Source organism: Fistularia commersonii, chromosome 17 (genome assembly GCF_037954325.1).
Source record: "Fistularia commersonii isolate RoL2024-O1a breed Wild chromosome 17, RoL_Fcom_v1.0, whole genome shotgun sequence".
Classification (NCBI taxonomy): domain Eukaryota; kingdom Metazoa; phylum Chordata; class Actinopteri; order Syngnathiformes; family Fistulariidae; genus Fistularia; species Fistularia commersonii.
The window spans coordinates 13,825,412-13,845,000 of NC_141300.1; the positions used below are offsets into that span (position 1 = coordinate 13,825,412).

The following is a 19,589-nucleotide window of genomic DNA, read 5'->3' on the forward strand; positions in this document are numbered from 1 at the left end:
TTTGCATTCCTTCCTGTTTTTTTTTTTTAGAATCTCTTTTTCACCATACGCTGACGTTGGTGTGTTACTCTGCGACTCCGTTGTTGTGCTCTTTCCTGACCTTCTGGTCCGTACTCTGTTGTTTGTGGGTCCGAGGCCCGGTGGGACTCAGCCGTGGCCCTCCTGTCCAGATGTTTCACTAAAAACAACAAAGCGGCATCGGTGCATCTTTAAAAAAATAAATTAAAAAAAAAGGAAATCATCCCGCAGGCTTTGTGGGATGGAGTTGGGCGCTCATTTCTATTTCCAACTCTTCTCTGTCCACCAGCTCATTGTTGCCTCGATGGTTGTTTTCTCAGCAGCCTCCATGTCCGTCAGTGTTTTCAGAAAAGGAGGCGGCGGGGTTCGAATTCCCTCCCGGCCTCCGTGTCCCTGCGCTTGCCTTAACGTCTCGTCATCTCTTCTCTCGACCCGTCGGGGAACTCGGAGCTGATTCAGGGGCTTCTGTCGACTTCATGGTGTTTTTTTTGGGTTTTTTTCTCTCCTCCTTTTCTTTGGCATTTGTGAAAGAAATGTACTGCCTTCGGTCCGTTTATGTTACAAAGTAAACTATGTTTAAGAAAAAAAAAAATGGAAACCAGATGTTTGTGAGTTATTTGGATTTTGTATGTATGTAAATAAATAAATTATAGGCCTTGTCTCCTTGTCAAGGTTTTTTTTATATACATTAAACAAGAGGAAAATTCATCAATTACTTTTTATCTAGTGCTAAAATGAGATTTCACAAATTATTTAGTAAAATTACCAGAGTTGAAAAATCAACATTCAGAATTTTTATTATGGGAATTTAATATGGGAATATCTGATGTTAATGACCCTTGACAATCTTCTTTTCCCAAACAGAGTGCGGTGTGGGCGGCCCCTCGATTTGCTCATTCCCAGGGAAGCGAAGCCACGTGAAAACTTGCGGCCGTTGTGTTAATACTCAAATAATGTTCCTGACTTCCTGCGTCAACCTGCAGGTTCGCAGGCTGTGGAGACGACGGGCGCATACGGCGTGCAGAACTCGAAATAAATCACCTGCCGCCCCAGAGCGCATACTGACACGCACGAGTCCAAACTCCAGACTGAGAGGGGCTGGTATTTGGCCAGAGGTTCGCGAAGGAAGATGCAAAGCTGCCAGCATGCAGCTTTCAGCGTCTGCCAGCTTTCTGCCTGTTTACCAGTTGGATTCAATTTAACAGTCAGCTCAGGAAACGTACGCCGCGCTGTATTTCGGCTGTGTTGGACTGCGGCGGCGTATAAATCAGATCAAAACCCGAGATGTCTGCGCGTGTACGTAACCCAAACACGGTTTTCCAGATGAATGTCACATGGTGCGCTAACAACACATTTCAGAATTAAAAAGGGTTCCGGTATGAAAGATACCTGGTCAAATAAAGCAAAGTGAAACATACCGGCCATCTTTATTCATAAATATCACTACGTATGAATATAAAACAATCTTAAATTACTGATTTTTTTTTTTTAAACAAATACTCTTGACATTGTAGTTGGAAGCTCCTCAGGAGAAAAACCAACACTGAACAATTTCAGGTATTGCATATAGCATGAACAGCTGTTAGTTACCAGGCCTTAGTGGAGGGGAAGACGACAGAATCAAACTGGAACATCTGGTAAATATGCATTTCCTCAGGAATACGACCGCCAACTATACATATTTAGACAAACATACAGGAGTGATCCACCCACTTCAATTTGAAGTACAATTTGACCAACAGTCATTCATGTACAAAAAGTATTGGCTACGTCATTAAAAAACACAACGGGGACATCGTATCAAAACGGCAATCCAAACTACTGCGGCCTTTCTGTGAAGTGTTAAAACGCCTGGCTAGTCTTCTGCAATGACAACTGAAAGAAGCAAACCCTCCATTAGTATGTGAGTTACAAAAATATGCAAGGTTATCTAGGATTCAGCGATAGGCACTCCTGTGTTTAACGGGTGAGGTAGCTAGAGAGTAGATTCTGTACACAGGCTGAGATTAATGGGACGATAGGAGAGGACAGGACCCCGAGGGTCGCACCCGGGGTGGACTATTGCTGCGGAGAATAACAATATTCCAGCGATGGGCGTGGATCCCCCCCCCCTCCTGGTTTTAGTCACAGTATAGAAGATAAAATTAAGAACGGTTACAGGCGAGCGCTATACACAAGTGGACGCCGGGCCGGGTGGCTTTCACCTCACCCTTTCGCTCTCGGTCATCTGCCACAGTCCCAGGTTCAACACTTTAAGGCACGGGAGCTGCGTTATCCTCTCCAAGCCCCTCTTGGTGATCTTCGTACAACCGTACAGATCGATCCCCGTCAGCTGAGTCAGGTGGTCGGCGATGAGCTCCAGTCCCTTGTCCGTGATCCGCACGCACTGTCCGATGTTGAGCGTCTTCAACTCGTGCATCTGCCGCACCATCCTGTTGATGCCGTCGTCGCTGATGTGGCAGGAGCACAGGGAGAGGGACTTGAGCTGGTACAAGCCCTGGGCGATGTACGCCAGGCTCTGGTCCCCGATCTTATCGCAGAAGGACACGTCGAGGCCGGAGAGGCAGAGGGAGCCCATGGCCAGGTGCATGATCCCCGTGTCGCTGATGTTGTCGCAGGACCGCAGGTTGAGGCTGCACAGGTGGGTCATGTTCGACAGGTGGATCATCCCCGCGTCGGATATGCCCCCGCAGAAGCTGAGGTTGAGCACCTTGAGCTTGTTCAGGCCCTTCGAGACGTGCTTGAGGGACAGGTCGGTCAGCTTCTGGCAGTCCTGCAGGGTCAGCTTCTCCAGGGACAGGCAGCCCTCCGCGGCGCTGCGGGTCATGCCCGACAGATGCCCGATTCCGACGTCTGACACATGCCTGCAGCTGCGCAGGTTGAGGCTCTTGAGTCTGTGCAAGCCCCACGCCACGAGCAGCAGGCCCGTGTTGGTGATGTTGCTGCAGCCCCCGAGCTCCAGCACCTCCAGATTCTTGAGATACTGGGCAATCCTGCCCAGGCTGGAGTCGCTGATCTGCTTGCATAGGCTGAGGTTCAGGACCCGCAGGGACGGGATGTCCTGCACAAACGCGTGTCCCAGCCCGTTGTCCGTGAGGTTGAAGCAGCCGCACAGGTTGAGGCTTTCGATGTGCGGCATCCCCTGGATCACGTAGCTCAGGCTTCGGCGCAAACTCAGAATCTGGACCTTCTTGATGCCCCGGGTCTGCAAGCTGGGGAACAGGGACGGGTTGGCCCGGCGCAGATGGAGCCGGGCTTCGACCCCCCTCCACACGGACTTGTGGTAGGACGCGTCCCTCCAGGCCGCGCACACTTGAGCGACTCTCCCTTTGTCTTTCACGTCAAGATAGCTAAAAATAATGGCCAGGATCTCGGGGAAAAGGCACGATATGTGTGTCTCCATTTCAAACATGGTTCCAAACCGACGGTTCTCGGCGGCGGGGGCGATCCGGGGAGAGGGGGGGGGGTGAGGGGTCCGGCCGGACGGACGCGCCGGGACAACTCACTGCTCGGCTCGACGACGGCGGCTAATATTCGCTAGCATACAGAGGCTAACTTAGCGCGGAGCTAACACGAACTGTAACCTATCAAACGTCCGCCCATGGCGAGGGGCCGGATATCATCTGGAACTGGCATGAAGGAGGAGAACGGGGGAACCGGACGCCGTCGCCAGACTCTTCGGGGAGGGAAGGAGGGCCAGAGTCGGCCGAAGTATTCGCCCACCAAGCTAGGCTAAAGTTGCGGAGCGCAAATGTCGGCGGAGGACTCCCGGGTCTGAGTGGGAGCTTCCTCGTCCGAGCCGCCCGGAACTGTTCGCCGGTCAGTCCCCCTAAACGCAAATCATGCCCGCTAACTTCCCGTCCCGTTGACGTGGATGTGTCTCAACGAAGCCGCTCTCCGGTGGGACGGTCGCAGGCAGGTTGACGTACCGGAGACATTTTCCATCCGCGGCGTAACGCTAGCATCCCGGAGCCAGCGCGCAGTAGGCGGCTCTGCTAGCACAACCAGGCTAGCCGTTAGCTAGCGACTCCTAGCGGAGGCTAGGAGTCGCGGACGGGCTTCTGCCCGGTAAACACGTCAAAATACTTTTATTACATCTTCATACAACCGCAGGGGGGTTTGAAATACTATTTTATTTTTAGAGAAGATCGGACCAGGATATCTGAGCAGCTAGGTCTGCTGGAGGTCTTTACACGGGCTTTGACTGGTGTCACTATGGAGACTGTTTTCCTGTCATCCATTCATTCATGGGGTTACAGAGACACATCCAAACATCACCCTGTCCTACACCTGTCTGGACTATGTGGGGTTTCCAGTGAACCTCTTGCATGTTTTTGGACTGTGGAAGGAACCCGGAGAACCCTGAGGAACCCCACGCATACATGAGGCGGACATGGACACTCCACACAGAAAATCCAATCAAGGACAGATTTCTGTGGAGGCTTTTCAATCACCACCCACATCCCGGGGTGGGTGAAGATAGTCTCTGCTGCGTGTCTGCCAAGGACACGGGGGACATACATCTCCTGAGGCCGTCCGCTTCCTGTTGACCGTCTTAAGGCGAGGTAGCGGTGGCGAGCCCTGGGAACCGTGGCGGGCCCTCCTCGTCCTCTCAGTCCAAGGCCAGGGTCCGGATCTCGCCTACCTTCAAGACTGGTGTAAGAACGTATCTTTCTCCAAGTCTGCTGCAGGACTTTGGATGATTAATGGGAGTGTGTCTGAGAGAGGACTGGAAAAGTATTGGGAAAAGTGGGAACATACAGGGAAATCTTCAAACAATAGGATGGTAACAGAAAATGGTCCAACACTTTCCTCTGAGCGCTCAGTAAAAGTGGCTCTGTTGGAGGAACCCCTGAGCTACCTTAGACCTGGTTTCCGTGGGAGGACACACCATAGGTCCCCATGGATGCTGCTTAATTCTGGATTGCAGGGGCCGGAGGTTACTCCTTGTTACAGAGTTGAAGTTATCATCCACATTGGAGATGAACACAAGCTCGGTTCGTTGTTTTCAACAGGAAGAGGAAAAAATCCAGAGCAGCATATCAGCACCCGTGTTTAGAAACCCCGCAAAGCTGGAAGGTCCCCGGTTGGATTCCCACGAGGGGGGGCTTTCTGTGTGGAGTCTCCATGTTCTCCACGTGTCTGCGTGAGGTTCCTCAGGATTCTCCACGTTCCTCCAGCAGTCTAAATACATGCAGTGGAATCCCCCCACCATCGGATAGACGGAATAAGCGAATGAATGAATATCTCACATTTCTTCTCCTTTGTACTGCACTTCAGAAGACATTACAGTTTTTAATCAGTTTATGATTCATTTAAAACATCCCAGCTCTCAGGTTTCCCACAACAGATTCTGTGTAGCTCCTGAGGTCATTGACTTCCCTCTGGGAGTCACCTTTGACCTCTGGGGCCCCTGCAGATCCTCCCAGGCCATCTGGCACCGCTCACCTGGGTGTGGAGCCAGGGGTCCACCACCGCTCCTGTCAGGTTTCAGAATGTGGCCCCCAGCCCGCCTTCCACAGCTGAGACTCCAACCCCGTTCCCAGCCCTAAAAGCTAAAATGTAACAAAGGTTTAATGTAGCAGTGTGTCTGTATGGCAAAGCTTAAGAAATTCAGAATATCAATGTCAAAATATGGTCATGTTTCTGATTTATAATCAACACAAGTCTGTAAAATATCAGTATTTTTTTCCCCCTCCAGGTGGTAAGCGCTTACAGCCAGAAGGTCCCAGGTTGGATTCCCACGGGGGACCTTATCCTCTGCCAGGAGTCTCCTGGTGTCCATGTGGGCTTCCTCGAGGCTCCTTCCGCAGTCTCAACGCATGCAGCGGGTTCTCTGGAAAGATTGCCCAGATGGGAATGACAGAGTGTATGGTCGTCTGTCTGTTTATGTGTTCCTGCCATGGACTGTGGACCGGTCCAGCGTCAAGCCACCTGGGGCCCGGTGGCAGAGGCTCCATCTTCCCCCGCACTGAGCAGGTTGAACGGTAGATGATGGAGGGGTGATTTTTTTCCTTGTTTTGTTGGTTTTTATCTATGCAACCCACCTAGTTTGGCCTTGAGTTTTAGATAGTCAGTGGAAAATGTAGAAAATGGAGTGATTGACAGGTTAATAGATGAACTTTTATTTATAAATTAAAAACTGTTTTTTTTTCATCCAACTGTCTTTCTGTCTTGCCTTGGCTCATCTTCAAGTATCTTCTTGACCGGATTTAGTATGTGTTTGTTTGTGTGTGTGTGTGTGTGTGTGTGTGTGTGTGTGTGTGTGTGTGTGTGTGTGTGCGCGCGCGCGTGTGCGTGTGTGTTCATGCAGGGCTGCTTTGCTTTTTTTAATGGAAAACATTTCTTCATCAAATAAAGGTTTAATAAATGAGTAACGAAATGATAAATATATTATTTTTAAAAATACATAAAAAATATGCTGCCACCACATCACTACCTCACTCATTTGCACATGTTAAATTCTGTTATCTATTTTTATCTTTGTTGTTGTCATTCTGTTGTCTATTTTTATCCATGTTGTCATTCTGTTGTCTATTTTTATCTTTGTTGTTGTCATTCCATTCTCATTATGTTTATTTTTATCCTTATTTTTGTCATTCTGTTATCTGTTTCTGTCCCTTTTATGGTCTTCGTCCTTTTAATTGTCTTTTCTCTTTATATTTGTATTCATATTTATTGATATTGTTATTGTTGTGCTGCTGTGACAAACAAATTTCCCCTATGAGCATCAATAAAGTATCTTAATTGTACAGTGTATATTTACAGTATGTATATAATCTACGGCAGTAGCGTATTTCAAGGTAAGTACAGTGTATTTATTTATATTTATACAGTATGTGCAGTATATTATACAGTATATACAAATTTGTGTGTTTATAAATAAAAGAATAACGCATGCAAATGCATTGTCCCTATTTTAAACAGGAGTGTACTGTGACCACCAGGGGGCAGTAGTGGTCCAACAAGCCTGGGAAGAAGCAGAAAAAAGGATTTTCTCCTGATCTCTCAACATCCGGTTAGGTAACCCCAACTTCAAAGGAGACGCACACACACACACACACACACACACACACACACACACGGCCAAGGCGGGTAAATAAACACACACTCACGGAGGAGAAGACACACTGAGAGCATGCATCACAAGGCAAACCTGCACCGAGCAGCTGAGGGACAGAGGTGGACGTGCAGAAGATGGAGACAAGATTGTTTTGGGAGGAGAATGGAGAAGGCAGAGGAGGTGAGGACTGGTGATCCCCCTTTGGCCTCCCCTTTGGCTGCAATTGTCTCGGCTAATGACCCTGTCTGCTGCCTCCTCCAAACAGATGGTGAATTAACTCCAATTAGCCCACTCCTAGCACATCTCCTCTGACATCTCACACACACACACACACTGACAAAGGAGTTTTAGGATGGCCCCCTCCATGTGCAGCAGTACTACAGTGGGAACACACACTGCTGGTAGGAAGAAAAGGAACATCCTGAAGCGCAAAACATCAGTAAAGAACTGGAGCCCAAATGCCTCATTAGTGGATCAATCAATGACATTATCAATAAAACAACAGACTGCATCCGCCCGGTGACTGCTAATGTTAGGGTGCTAAGTGGTCAAATATCAGTAAACATTTTTATCTAATTGTGATATCAATAAATCATAAAGCAATAAGACGTTGTTCATCTGAAGACAGTGCTGACACACACACACACACACACACACACAGTTGACTACTGTTTGACTTGACCTTCTGCCTTTGTGTTCACAGTCAGTCAAATGTGTTGGGTCATCATTTATACACTGCACCTACTCTGGGAGTGTGAACTCCCCATTTCATAGTGTGCGTGTGTGTGTGTGACAGATTCCAGCATCACACACAACCTAACAGGACAGCCATGGTGCACGATCTGTGTGTGTGTGCTGTTCTAAACAGGTGCTTCCCCTGCTCCTAAAGGGGTCCATCTGGATGAATCTGATGACCTCTGACCTCCTGTGTGGGGGGGCGGAGCAGGTGTCACGCCTGGGGTCAGAAGGTCAACCATGATGTCACCCGGACACAATGAAATTATCCTACGCGGCGGCAGAATAAACACGGCGGTAATGCGGTAACATGGAAGACCATAAGCCTTTCTATCTGAGACGTGTTTGTGTGTGTGATTGCACATCCTTCCTCCATGCCTGTGTGTGTGTGTGTGTGTGTGTGCAGAGTGGAGTAATCCCTTCAAATCTCTTTAGCTGCCCAGATCCATACCTCGAGCGAGGGGGCAGCGTGGGCAGCAGCTGTGTCTGACCTGCCTGAGCAGAGGAGACAAACACCACCTGACCTCCGCTCGCAGCTCCAGGAGAAACTCAGGAGGCTCCATCAGCCCAGGCAAGTGTGTGTGTATGTGAGTGTGTGTGTGTGTGTGTGTGGCTCCATCAGCGTGACACTGAAGTGAAAAGACAAGTGTCAGTGAATCACCCCATCAAGAGGGAGGGGAAGAAAGAGAGGAAGGGATAAATGAGAGCAAGACGTGGGCTGAGGTGTCAGAGAGAGGGATGCTGGAGGCGAGGAGGGGGGTGGAAGGAAGGGGAGGAAAAGAAAAGAGTTGTTAAGTAACAACAGGAACTGTGGCGGCTTTTTACTCTTTTTTTTTTTTTTTACTTATTTCAAAATCACGACTCAATTCATGAAGTGACTAGAAATATCCGGCTAAATTCTGTTCATTTAAAAAAAAGGGAAGACACACACGCTTAAAAAAGAAAAGAAAATGCTCTCTTTCTCGGTTTGCTGGAAAGCGTGGAGACCGCCACTCTTGTATTTTCGGCTTATTTGCTAATTGTCATATTTTGATGTTTTCCTTATTGCCAAATATAACTACTCATCATCTTCCTGAGGGACCCGGTGTCTTTGTTCAGATTGTGATTCAGCGTCGGTTTGCCTCCTCGCTATTCCGCTCAAAGTATGATGAACATCTCAGAGGCTCAGGCCGTGTGGATTAACCGCTGCCCTGTGCTGGCTGCCGTCCCCAGGCTCCCGCCCAGCAACACCAACTCCCTCTGATGATTAAGACCATGTGAGGAGAACAAGCGCCGCTCAGGGACCTCAGCATCGACCCTGCACCGGTTCTCAGGGACTTTTCAGATGCGTCTTGGTGCACCACCTGCACCACCTGCACCACCTGCACCACCTGCTGTGTGTGGGCCACCGTAGAGACCCACACACTATGAAGCCTTTGGAAATATCAAGAGTCAAATATCAGATTATTATTATTATTATGACCATTATTATTATTAATAACAATAAGACAAGATAAGACACATTATTATTATTATTATGATTATTATTATTATTATCATCATCGTTATTATTGTTGTTGTTGTTATTGACAATTGTATTTATTGTATTGATGTATTTTATATATTATGTATATATGTGTGTGTGTGTGTGTGTGTGTGTGTGTAAATATATATATATATATATATATATATATGTATTATATGTTATGATTACTATTTATTATTATTATACCTGCAGTGTGTGGGCACATGACAGGGAGTGACACACCATGGAGGCTTTGAAATATACTATTTAATCACCTTATTATTATTACTATCATTAATATCACTATTATTTTTTTAAATATGTTTACATCATTTTGATTGCTAATGTTATTATCATTCACAGTTATATTATAATAATAATTATTATATCATATATTCATATATGAGCTCTGGTATTGTATGAGGAGCTCTGGTATTGTATGAGGAGCTCTGGTATTGTATGAGGAAGTCTGGAGTGGCAGAGAAGTATGTTGGACTGGTGCAGGACATGTATGCTAGCTGTGAGACACTGGTACGGTGTGCTGTAGGGGTAACAGAGAAGTTCAAGGTGGAGGTGGGACTCCATCAGGGATCAGCACTGAGCCCCTTCTTGTTTGCAATGGTGATGGATAGGCTGACAGATGAGGTTAGACAGGAATCCCCATGGACCATGATGTTTGCGGATGACATTGTGATCTGTAGTGAGAGCAGACAACAGGTAGAGGAAAATCTAGAGAGGTGGAGGTATGCTCTGGAAAGGAGAGGAATGAAAGTTAGTCGCAGCAAGACAGAATATATGTGTGTGAATGAGAGGAACTCGGGTGGAGCGGTGAGGCTACAGGGAATGGAGATCAAGAAGCTGGAGGATTTCAGGTACTTAGGGTCAACAGTCCAGAGCAACGGAGAGTGCGGAAAAGAGGTGAAGAGACGGGTCCAAGCAGGTTGGAATGGGTGGAGAAAAGTGTCAGGGGTACTATGTGATAGAAGACTATCGGCCAGAATAAAAGGAAAGGTGTACAAGACAGTGGTGAGACCAGCGATGATGTATGGACTAGAAACTGTTACAATGACCAAAAGACAGCAGGCAGAACTAGAGGTTGCAGAGATGAAGATGTTGAGGTTCTCTTTGGGAGTGACCAGGATGGATAGGATCAGGAATGAATCTATCAGAGGGACGGCACATGTTCGATGTTTTGGAGAGAAGGTCAGAGAAGCCAGACTGAGATGGTTCGGTCATGTACAGAGAAGAGATAGTGAATATATTGGTAGACGGATGCTGGAATTGGAGCTGCCAGGCAAGAGGTCTCGAGGAAGACCAAAGAGAAGATTTATGGACGTAGTGAGAGAGGATATGAAAGTAGCTGGTGTGAGAGAGGAAGATACAGAGAATAGGGTTAGATGGAGAAAGTTGACTCGCTGTGGCGACCCCTAACGGGAAAAGCCGAAAGAAGAAGAAGAAGAAGAAGAAGATCATATATTCATATTATTACTATTTAACTTGCGGTTTAAGGGACAGGGACCAACACACAATGTAGGCTATGAAATATTCCATTCAATCACCATATTATTATTATTATTATTATTATTATTACTATTATTCCACAATCCTGTCCCTCTTCCCGGCCTTTGGGGTGGTCTGGCTGACCCTGGATTTGTCACCACTTAATCACATTGTTGTTATTTGTTATTCATTTAACTTTTCCCCTGGCAGGTCAGTGTTGGAGGCTGATCTGTGTGCTCCACTGACTAATCTCACAGTCAGTGATGGAGCGGATCTGTTTAGGGGCCACTTCAAAATAAGTGCCTCGCTTTGCCAAAAGTCACTCTGAGCCAGAGCAGCCTGGACCTGCCGCTTGGGTCTGGATGCTCTTTTGGGAAGAAGAAAATGCAAACAGATTAACAGATAAAAGTCTATTTTCTTGTGTTCTCAGTGATGCATTGTTTTCATATCTCATAGAGGTCCAGACCAGGGGTTCATTCAACCCGAGACCAAAAACAAAATAGAAGTCAATCGAGGTCAGCACGTGTGTCAGAGGGGTGCTAGCCTTCAGGAGACAAGACGTGGTGCGTAAGCAGGCAGATGCATCATCGAGGTGCGTCTGGGTCTCGGCCGGAGGAGCAGGGGTTGGAAGGTTGGGGGTTCGATCCCCTGCCCCTCCTGTCTGAATGCCAAAGTGCCCTCGGGCAAGACACCAACCCCCCCCAGAAGCTCCCGGTGGTCCCCTTAGCGCCTCGCATTGCTACCCCGCTGCCATCGCTGTGTGTGTGTGTGTGTGTGTGTGTGTGTGTGTGTGTACGGGTTGAAACCGCTTTGAAAGGTGATGAAAGCGCACCCTAAGTGCAGACCGCTCGAGTGTGAAATGACATCACACATTTATTGGGAGGCAAATAGTGAGAGAATAAAGAGATTAGTTTAAAGCTAGATCAACATGATATGGTACTTTCACATTTGATAAGAGAAGCAGCCGGGAAACAGAGATTTGATAACACAGGACAGCCTTAATGTGCGAGATGAGGTGAGGACGGATTTGCAGGAGAAGGTCCTGCCCTCCAGGAGCTCTACAGGGACACTGACCGCCGCTCTGAAAGCCAAATCCCAAGTTCTTCGAGCAAACAAACATCTCCGCTTTTCCCGTCCAGGACCGAGCGCTCCGAGAGGTGTTCTCCTCTCGAAAACCGTGTAAATGTAAGACGTGCAGCGGTGACACATATGCAAATGTGACGAGCTGCAGCCCCCCCACCCACCCCCCCGGTGTGTGAACTCTCAGTTACAACGCCGAGCCTTGTTTTCATGCCGCATAAATTGGTGCGTTCTTGTAAATGTGTCCCCCCCAGTAGAGCTCCTCTGCGCTGGTATGTGTTTTAACAGCAAGGCTCTGCTGTTGTTGTGTGTCTCATATGCGCTTCGACCCCCCCGCACTCCTTTCTCTCCATTCATTTGCTTCCCTCCGGGGCTGATGTGATTTAAGGCGATGCTTGAAGACTGAAGACCGGGCCGCTATCTGCCCGTTATTGATGGGAGCCGTAACTCCGACGGTCTGCGCTCAGAAGGGGGGCCGGGGCCGCGGCCCCTGAAGGATGGATGGGAGAAAAGCGGCATTAGCCTGCATTGTGAAAATATTAGGTGGAGATTTTAATTCTCAGTCTGTAGTCTTTTCTCTCCTCCTCCCATTCCTCCCCCACCCCTTCCCATCTGTACATTATGTAGATGTCAATAATTCATCACAGGATTCAAGAACTCGGAGCTTAACAACAGGTTACGATCTTTTGGTATAAAAGCCATAAAATATGCATGTGTGAATAAAATATGCCCGTATGTGCTTGAAGCAGCTGAAACCTGTCAGGATCACCATTTGTTTTGTGACAGTATCGCGCCAAAGTGACAGTTCAAAAGTGGGGGTTTGTCTTTATCTTGGCAGGTTTTCAATCTTTGCTCTATTTCTGCACACCATCGAGCATTATTCGCATCCATTGTTTTGTAGATGGTCTTTCATCTCCAGGGCTTTGTTGTTTTCTCTCCCCCTGCCTCCCACCCCCCGCCGCTCACATCCTGATGTCTTCTTTCTCTCTCTCTCTCTCTCGCCACGGTTTCATCTCGGATGCTGTGGTAGCGATGGCGCACACGGCGAAGACCGGCCGTCCAATCACCTGCACCGGGCGAACCAGCCGCTCCAGACACGCCGTGAGTCCTGCTTCCTCCGCCCCCCCCCTTGCCTTCCCCCTCAACCCCCCACAGGCCCAGAGATCGTTCCTTTGTTCCTGACATCTGTTTTGTTGGGTGATTAATTGAGATGAGCATGTGGGGTGAAGCCCTGTAGAGGGGGAGCCCAGACCCCCCAGGTAAATGTGTGTGTGTGTGTGTGGGTGGGTGTGTGTGTGGGTGCGCGCACTTGTGTGTTGGCAGAGGAGCTAAAGGAAGCCTTGATGTGGTTAGCTGCTGCAGACTGCCAGGATTCCCCTCAAGAGTCCGGGGATACGAGAAATTTAAATATCTGCTATTGTAAATAAAATGTTTACAAACCGCTTTCCATCAAACACTGCTTAGACACCAAACATGCACCATGTGACAGGACACACACACACACAACACACACACACACACGTCCATTATCCCAGAAGGGAGGGCGGTGATTTACTCCCGATCATGACTATCACACATCAGTGTTACACATCTGGTCGGGATTTAAAGTAAATGAGATATATAATGACACTGTGAACAATTAAAAAATCCAATGAGGCAGCTCGTGCACATCCACGCACGAGATGTGGCCCCTTTTCACAATTATTTTTGAAATGAAAAAAAAAAAAAAGAATCCCGCCTGGAGTAGAATTCAGTGTGACTACATGCAATAGAAATTCAGTAAATAGCGAGATTCAGTTGTTAATGAAGGGTTCATTCAGAGTAAATAGCCTCATCAAAAACAACAATAAATATATAAAATCAAATCATGCAAAGCATAAAATCATAACTGCGCCAGTAATAAATCTGCTACACACACACTTACATTATGTACAGTATATTTATCTGTGCGAGTGTCTGAGACTAGAACCCATGCCAGGCATTTTCCATTTTACTTTGCATCTGCTCTGGACCGGGACGCTCGGAAACCTCCAAAACACATTCGACATGTTCAGCCAAGTGTGCGGACACGCAAATACAGGAGTTTCCAAGACGCACAACAGCGGACCTGCAAATGACTTGTAAATGTCCTACCCGGTTCTCATCTCATCGCAAGAGATGGATGCCGTATGAGGTCTACATCTCCGCCTCCCGTTGAAATCGTCGTGGAGCTGCACAAAACGCGAGACGACACACCAGCGGCAGCAGTGTTATTGTGAATTTCCACGGTAAGAGCGTACGAACATGTTTCATTTTCATTTTCGGCCCCTGGGGCAGGTCTAGAAGCAGACCTTGTGTCTCCGGTGAGTTACTTCTTCTTTCAGCAATACAGATGTCGGTTCAGTGTGTGTGTGTGTGTGTGTGTGTGTTCTCCTGCCAGTGTCTTCCCCCTCATGCGGGAAGATGGGGTCGTGACCCCACCTCTGTTTGAAAATACTCGAAAACCTCAGGAAAACAAGCCGTCACGATAATAACAATAATAACGGCGATAATGCGTGTATGAATTGAGAGGACGAGGTGAAGGTTCATTTGGAGTCTGCTGTGCTGATTTATGATCTGTTGAGGTCAGAAATCATCAGAGGGGACAGACACGGGTTCAAAGGTCACGCAGCCGTGTCAGAGGTCAGAGGTCGCCTCTGTGCCGAGACAAGGGCAGGGAAATGTGCTGAGAGAAGGTCCACGTCTCCCGGGAGCCGGTGTCCGACCGGACGTGTCTCTGGACATGGACAGACAGACGGCGAGAGAGGGAGACTCGCATAAATACTGAGCCAGAGTAGACTTCTGTCGAGCCGTGTGGCTCGGGCCCATTAATGGCCCTGATTTATGCTGTTCTGCATACTGTGCCTGTGTGTGTGTGTGTGTGTGTGCGCTGATTTATGGCTTCAGAAAACCACACTCTGATCCATGTGTGCATGAGAATGCACGAATGGTGTGTGTGTGTGTGTGTGTGTGTGTGTGTGGGGTTGGTGTCCAGACAAGCGGCGGCCGGGCCGAGTCCGGTGCTGAGGGGAGGCTGGGCGCCCGGCGGGGTCACGTGTCTGCGGGCATGTGTCACACAGACAAAGACTCACGAGGCAAACCAGGAGAACTTTGGCGTGGAGCTCCAAACCTCGGTAAGCCTGCAGTCGAGGGTGTTATTACCGCGTCTGAGGCTGGTGGCGGAGCTCAGGAGGAGCCGTGGGATCCTTCAGCCCTCGGGATCTTTTGGAAAGGTTTGCCTTCACAGGCTTTGGCTGCGTTCTAACCGGGTGATGCGGATTCGCTTTTTCCGGAGGTCTCGCCCAACGCATCGGCGTTCCGTTAGGTAAACCCTCTCCACTTGGGAGGTCCTTTCATCACCTTGGGGTTCAAAAGCTCTTCACGGTGGACCAAGTCCTCCCGTTATGCCGCCCTGGAGCGCTAACCTTGTGTTTGGGAGTTCACACACAGGTCCCTGATGGACTGATGGAGCTGATGGAGAGAAGATGACATCTCACTTGAACACAGCTTCTCTCATCTTCTATGTACGAGATATGCATAATGACCTCCACTGACAATTATCTTTGATCGAGAGCAGCGCCATCCATCCATCCATCCATCCATCCATCCATCCATCCATCCATCCATCCATCCATCCATCCATCCATCCATCCATCCATCCATCCATCCATCCATCCATCCATCCATCCATCCATCCATCCATCCATCCATCCATCCATCCATCCATCTCCTCTCCACCCGTCCTACATCCACCCTGTATGCCGCGCTCATCCTTTCATTTCTTTTCATCTCGCCTCCCGGTTGATGCCACTTCTTCGCCGTCTCTTCTAATGTGTGTCTGAGTGACTCCGGGAATGACAAATATATTTACTATTCTTCTCATCAACACGCGCCTCTCCGCACACACTTACACACACACTTACACACACACACACACATCCCACGTGAGTGGATACAGAGTGACTGGGTAATGAGGCTCTCTCACTTGGGGTCAGTGACCTTGCCGGGGCTAAGATGGGAGGAAGGGGACGGGAGGGAGATAAAACAAAGGCAGGAGGAAAGCAGGAATAATAGCAAGACGTTGGAGGGCTCTCTCTTTTTTTCATCATCTCTCTCCTTTTATTTGTCATCTTCGCTGTGTTCCTTGTCAGCAGTTGAAGTGCTGCATGGACGTGTGTGTGTGTGTGTGTGTCGGGGGGGCGGGCGAATAACAGGGAAAATGTTGAAGTGCTGATGGCAGCCCCTGGTTACTGCTGGGACGAGGGTGTCGGCTCTTATTCCGCCACAGCGTGCATCTGACAGGCAAATGATAGAGGGGGCTGAGAGAAGGGGGGTGTTGGAGGGTTTGCTCTGAGGACGGAGCGGCAGAGGAAGCCGGCCTGCGGGACGGAAGGTGCCGCTGTTCTATTGACCGCGGGACGAAGCTTTCCGCCGCCTCCCCCCCGCCGCCCCGCCGCTGATAGATTAAGTTATACTGCTCCCCGGTGACAGCCATTCCCCCGCGTTTCCACGGCGATGAGGTCAGAGGTGGCCGCTCGTTATTGGCTGTTGTCTGTAATCATCACAGATCATGCCGCGTGTTTGTCGGCCCTCCTCCTCCTCTCTTGACCCCGGCGACCCGGCTCCGTGCAGCAGAGCGTGACCCCCCCGGGGGCCGCGGGGTCCCCATGGTCTCCAGCCATAGGTCAGGGGTGTTTACAGAATGCTGGCTGGTGTGTGTGTGTGTGTGTGTGTGTGTGTGAGAGAGAGAGAGAGGAAGAGATAGAGGGAGAGACAAATGCAGGGAGAGAAAGTGGAGAGTTTGCTCTGATCAAACTAAGACCAAGGAGAAATGTCTATTCGTGCCGTTTGATCGACTGGAGAAAAAAAACAAAAACTTTTTTCTCTTTTTTTTTTCTTCTTGCCATCACCGCAGCACACACACACTCACACACACACTTACACACATACTCACACACACACTCACACACACACCCACCTCCATCCTCTCTGCTGCTTCCTCCGTATGCTTTATCTCCCCTCCCCAGTCTGCCCCCACTGTCAGTTTGTGGTTGGCTAATGTTTTGCGACTGCGCCGCGCCGACCGGTCTGCACATCTTCGCACGAGCGTGAGAGCGTGCGCGGCGGAGGCCACGCTCAATGTGTGTGTTCGTGCACACGTGTTTATTTTTGAAAGCGTGCATCCCTATCTGTGTGTGCGTCAGCACGCACTGTACACAGCGGTCTCCAGTCATTGATTCAGCGGTGACAGACAGGGATATAGATAGCACATTGACACCCTTCCGATCAATCCTATCACCGGCCTATTTCCTTTTCTCTGAGAAGAGGGGCGCGGGAAGGCAACATGATCGCAGGGGGGGCTGGAACATTGGAAAGAAATGCACAAGGAATTGCATTATGTGGCGTTACAGAGGCATGAGAGACCGTGTCTGTGCATGCTGTGGTGAGTGTGCAACACAGTGTGTGTTTGTGGCTCGGGGGGGCTGCTTGCGCCACATGTGACAGAGGAAGTTACTGAGAGAGGACGAGATACTGAGAGAGAAATGAAGAAACTCAGGCCACCTCATAGAGATGGTGACAGCGATAGCGCGGCCGTGGAGGCAGAGCGCTGCTTTGCCTCTGCACGGGCAAGACAAACCACCGGCACGCAGGAAAACCACCTGAAGTAACTGCTTTCTGATAGCACATCAGCCCCCTGCAGCGTGTGTGTGTGTGTGTGTGGGTGTGGGTGTGTGTGTGACAGAACTGGGCCTCATTGACAGTACAGGGGAGTCCACACTCACTAAGAGGGGACGTAATTGATGGAAAGTCAGGCTAACGCGATGTGTCAGACATATGAGGCCTGTCCAATCAATCGGAGCATGTGACCACTGTTGAGATGGTGTGTGTGTGTGGGTGTGTGTGTGTTTAACGCAGCTATACTGTTTCCGTCCATGTTTGTGCCGGTGTGTCTGTGATCCAAAGCACGCTGTTGATTTTCATGATTTGAGGTGGAAAAGAAAGAAAGAGACTAAAGAAGAGAGGGAGATCTGAATGGAACCCATGCTTGTGAACCCCCCCTTCCTGCAACACACACACACACACACACACACACACATGCCCATACTTCCTCTCTCTCCCATGATGAATCAGCTGTCACTCAGGCACCAGTCCAATCTACTGATAATGAGAACTGCATCAACACCCTCTCGCTTCTCCTCCTCCTCCTCCTCTGCCTTTCTTCCTCTCATTCCTCTCCACCACTCCTTCACACACACACACACACACACACACACACGCACACACACACACACACACGTACAAACATACAAGCCAGTTTAATCATCCTCTCTCCCATCTTCATATTCCATGCGCACATACAAGCTTGTGTGTGTGTGTGTGTGTGTGTGTGTGTACACAGTCCCACAAACTCATTCATCTCTACCTCACTCATCCATCTCATGGTTTTCCTCCTCCTCCTCCTCCTCCTCCTCCTCCTCCTCCTCCTCCTCCTCCCCCTCCTCCTCGGCGGCGCTAGCTGAGCGGGGCGGTCGGCGGTGGGACCGAAGCAGAGGAGGGAGGATGAGGCAGGAATAAAGACGGAGGAGAACAGAGGAGGAGAAAAACACATCATTATGAGCAAGACGGCGCTGAATGAATAACAAGGAAGGGATTACAAAGCACAAGACTAGGAGAGGACGGCGACTGGAGACTCTCTCTCTCTCTCTCTCTCTCTCTCTCTCTCTCTCTCTTTCTCAATCCCTCCCCCTCTCGACGGTGCTTGTCAAGCCCACAGCTCTGTCAGAGGCTCTTCCTCCTTGAAGATCTCCTCAGTAAGAGATGGCACGGGCCAACTGTCACCCGTCAACTTGTGGACTATCTTCTCCTTCTCTTCCTCTGCTTCTTCTCCTCTGCCCTCCCTCTCCTCTCCAGGTTGAGTCCAGAGGGTAGACAGAGGCCGACCTGTTCCCTCCTCCTCCTCCTCCTCCTCCTCCTTCTCAGGGCCCCAGAGAGCTGGAGACGGGAGGCGTCTGATGACCCGCACCCTCGGCCGGCTCCTTAACCTGGCCGTCGGCAGCGCGCCGCTCCCGTCCCGTATCCCCGTCTTGCTCCTCGGAAGGTGGAGGAGCCACCCGGAGCCATGTTTGGATTAAAACCCCCACGTTTCTACCTCCCAGGTGAGTGCGCTCGGATCCCGTCTTCCCCGTTGCCGTTGGCGGAGCCGTGTCCGGTCACGTGGCCGCGGTGGGAGCAAACCTCCCACCTCCGCCCCCCTTTTAAGAAGCAATTATTAACCCGAGTCCTGTCACATTGATTTACTCTCGTCTAACCGCCGTGGAGACCCGCCACCCCCGCGGCGGCGTCCAAAGACTTTATTTAGATTAAACTAAAGCTGCAACTAAACTGAATTGTGGAGCGGGATGATATTTTTGCATGATCTCGGCCATTTAACGTGTTTTTGAGCGCCGATGGTGTTTTTTCTTTGTTTCCGAGCTCTGAAGTCCAGTCTCAAAACGTTGTTAGGTCGCCGGTCTTTTGTCTCAGGGTTCGCCGGCGGCGGCTGTGTGACTTGCGAGCGCAGAAAGTCCGCGAGGTCACCTGAGAAAAGGTGCCGTAGCGCGACGGAGGGCAGGGTGACGGGGAAAGGGAAGGGAAAGAGAGGCGGCGGCATGGAAGGGAATGGAAACGGAA

The 19,589-nt window shown here is 49.5% G+C and overlaps 2 protein-coding genes across 2 annotated transcripts in view; one reads left to right on the forward strand and one right to left on the reverse strand.

Moving 5' to 3' along the window:
- Positions 1 to 527: 527 nt before the first annotated feature.
- LOC147225270 (F-box/LRR-repeat protein 14-like) lies at positions 528 to 3,986 on the reverse strand. Its single transcript, XM_086163362.1, has one exon. The coding sequence runs from the start codon at positions 3,428 to 3,430 to the stop codon at positions 2,219 to 2,221; it is 1,212 nt and encodes a 403-aa protein (XP_086019488.1). The 5' UTR covers positions 3,431 to 3,986; the 3' UTR covers positions 528 to 2,218.
- Positions 3,987 to 18,905: 14,919 nt separating this feature from the next.
- Positions 18,906 to 19,589, forward strand: part of LOC147225271 (genetic suppressor element 1-like) — a 28,979-nt gene continuing 28,295 nt past the window's right edge. The window contains exon 1 of the mRNA XM_086163916.1: positions 18,906 to 19,075. Coding sequence (XP_086020042.1) covers positions 19,039 to 19,075 — 37 coding nt within the window. The 5' untranslated portion in view covers positions 18,906 to 19,038. The remainder of the gene's footprint in view (positions 19,076 to 19,589) is intronic.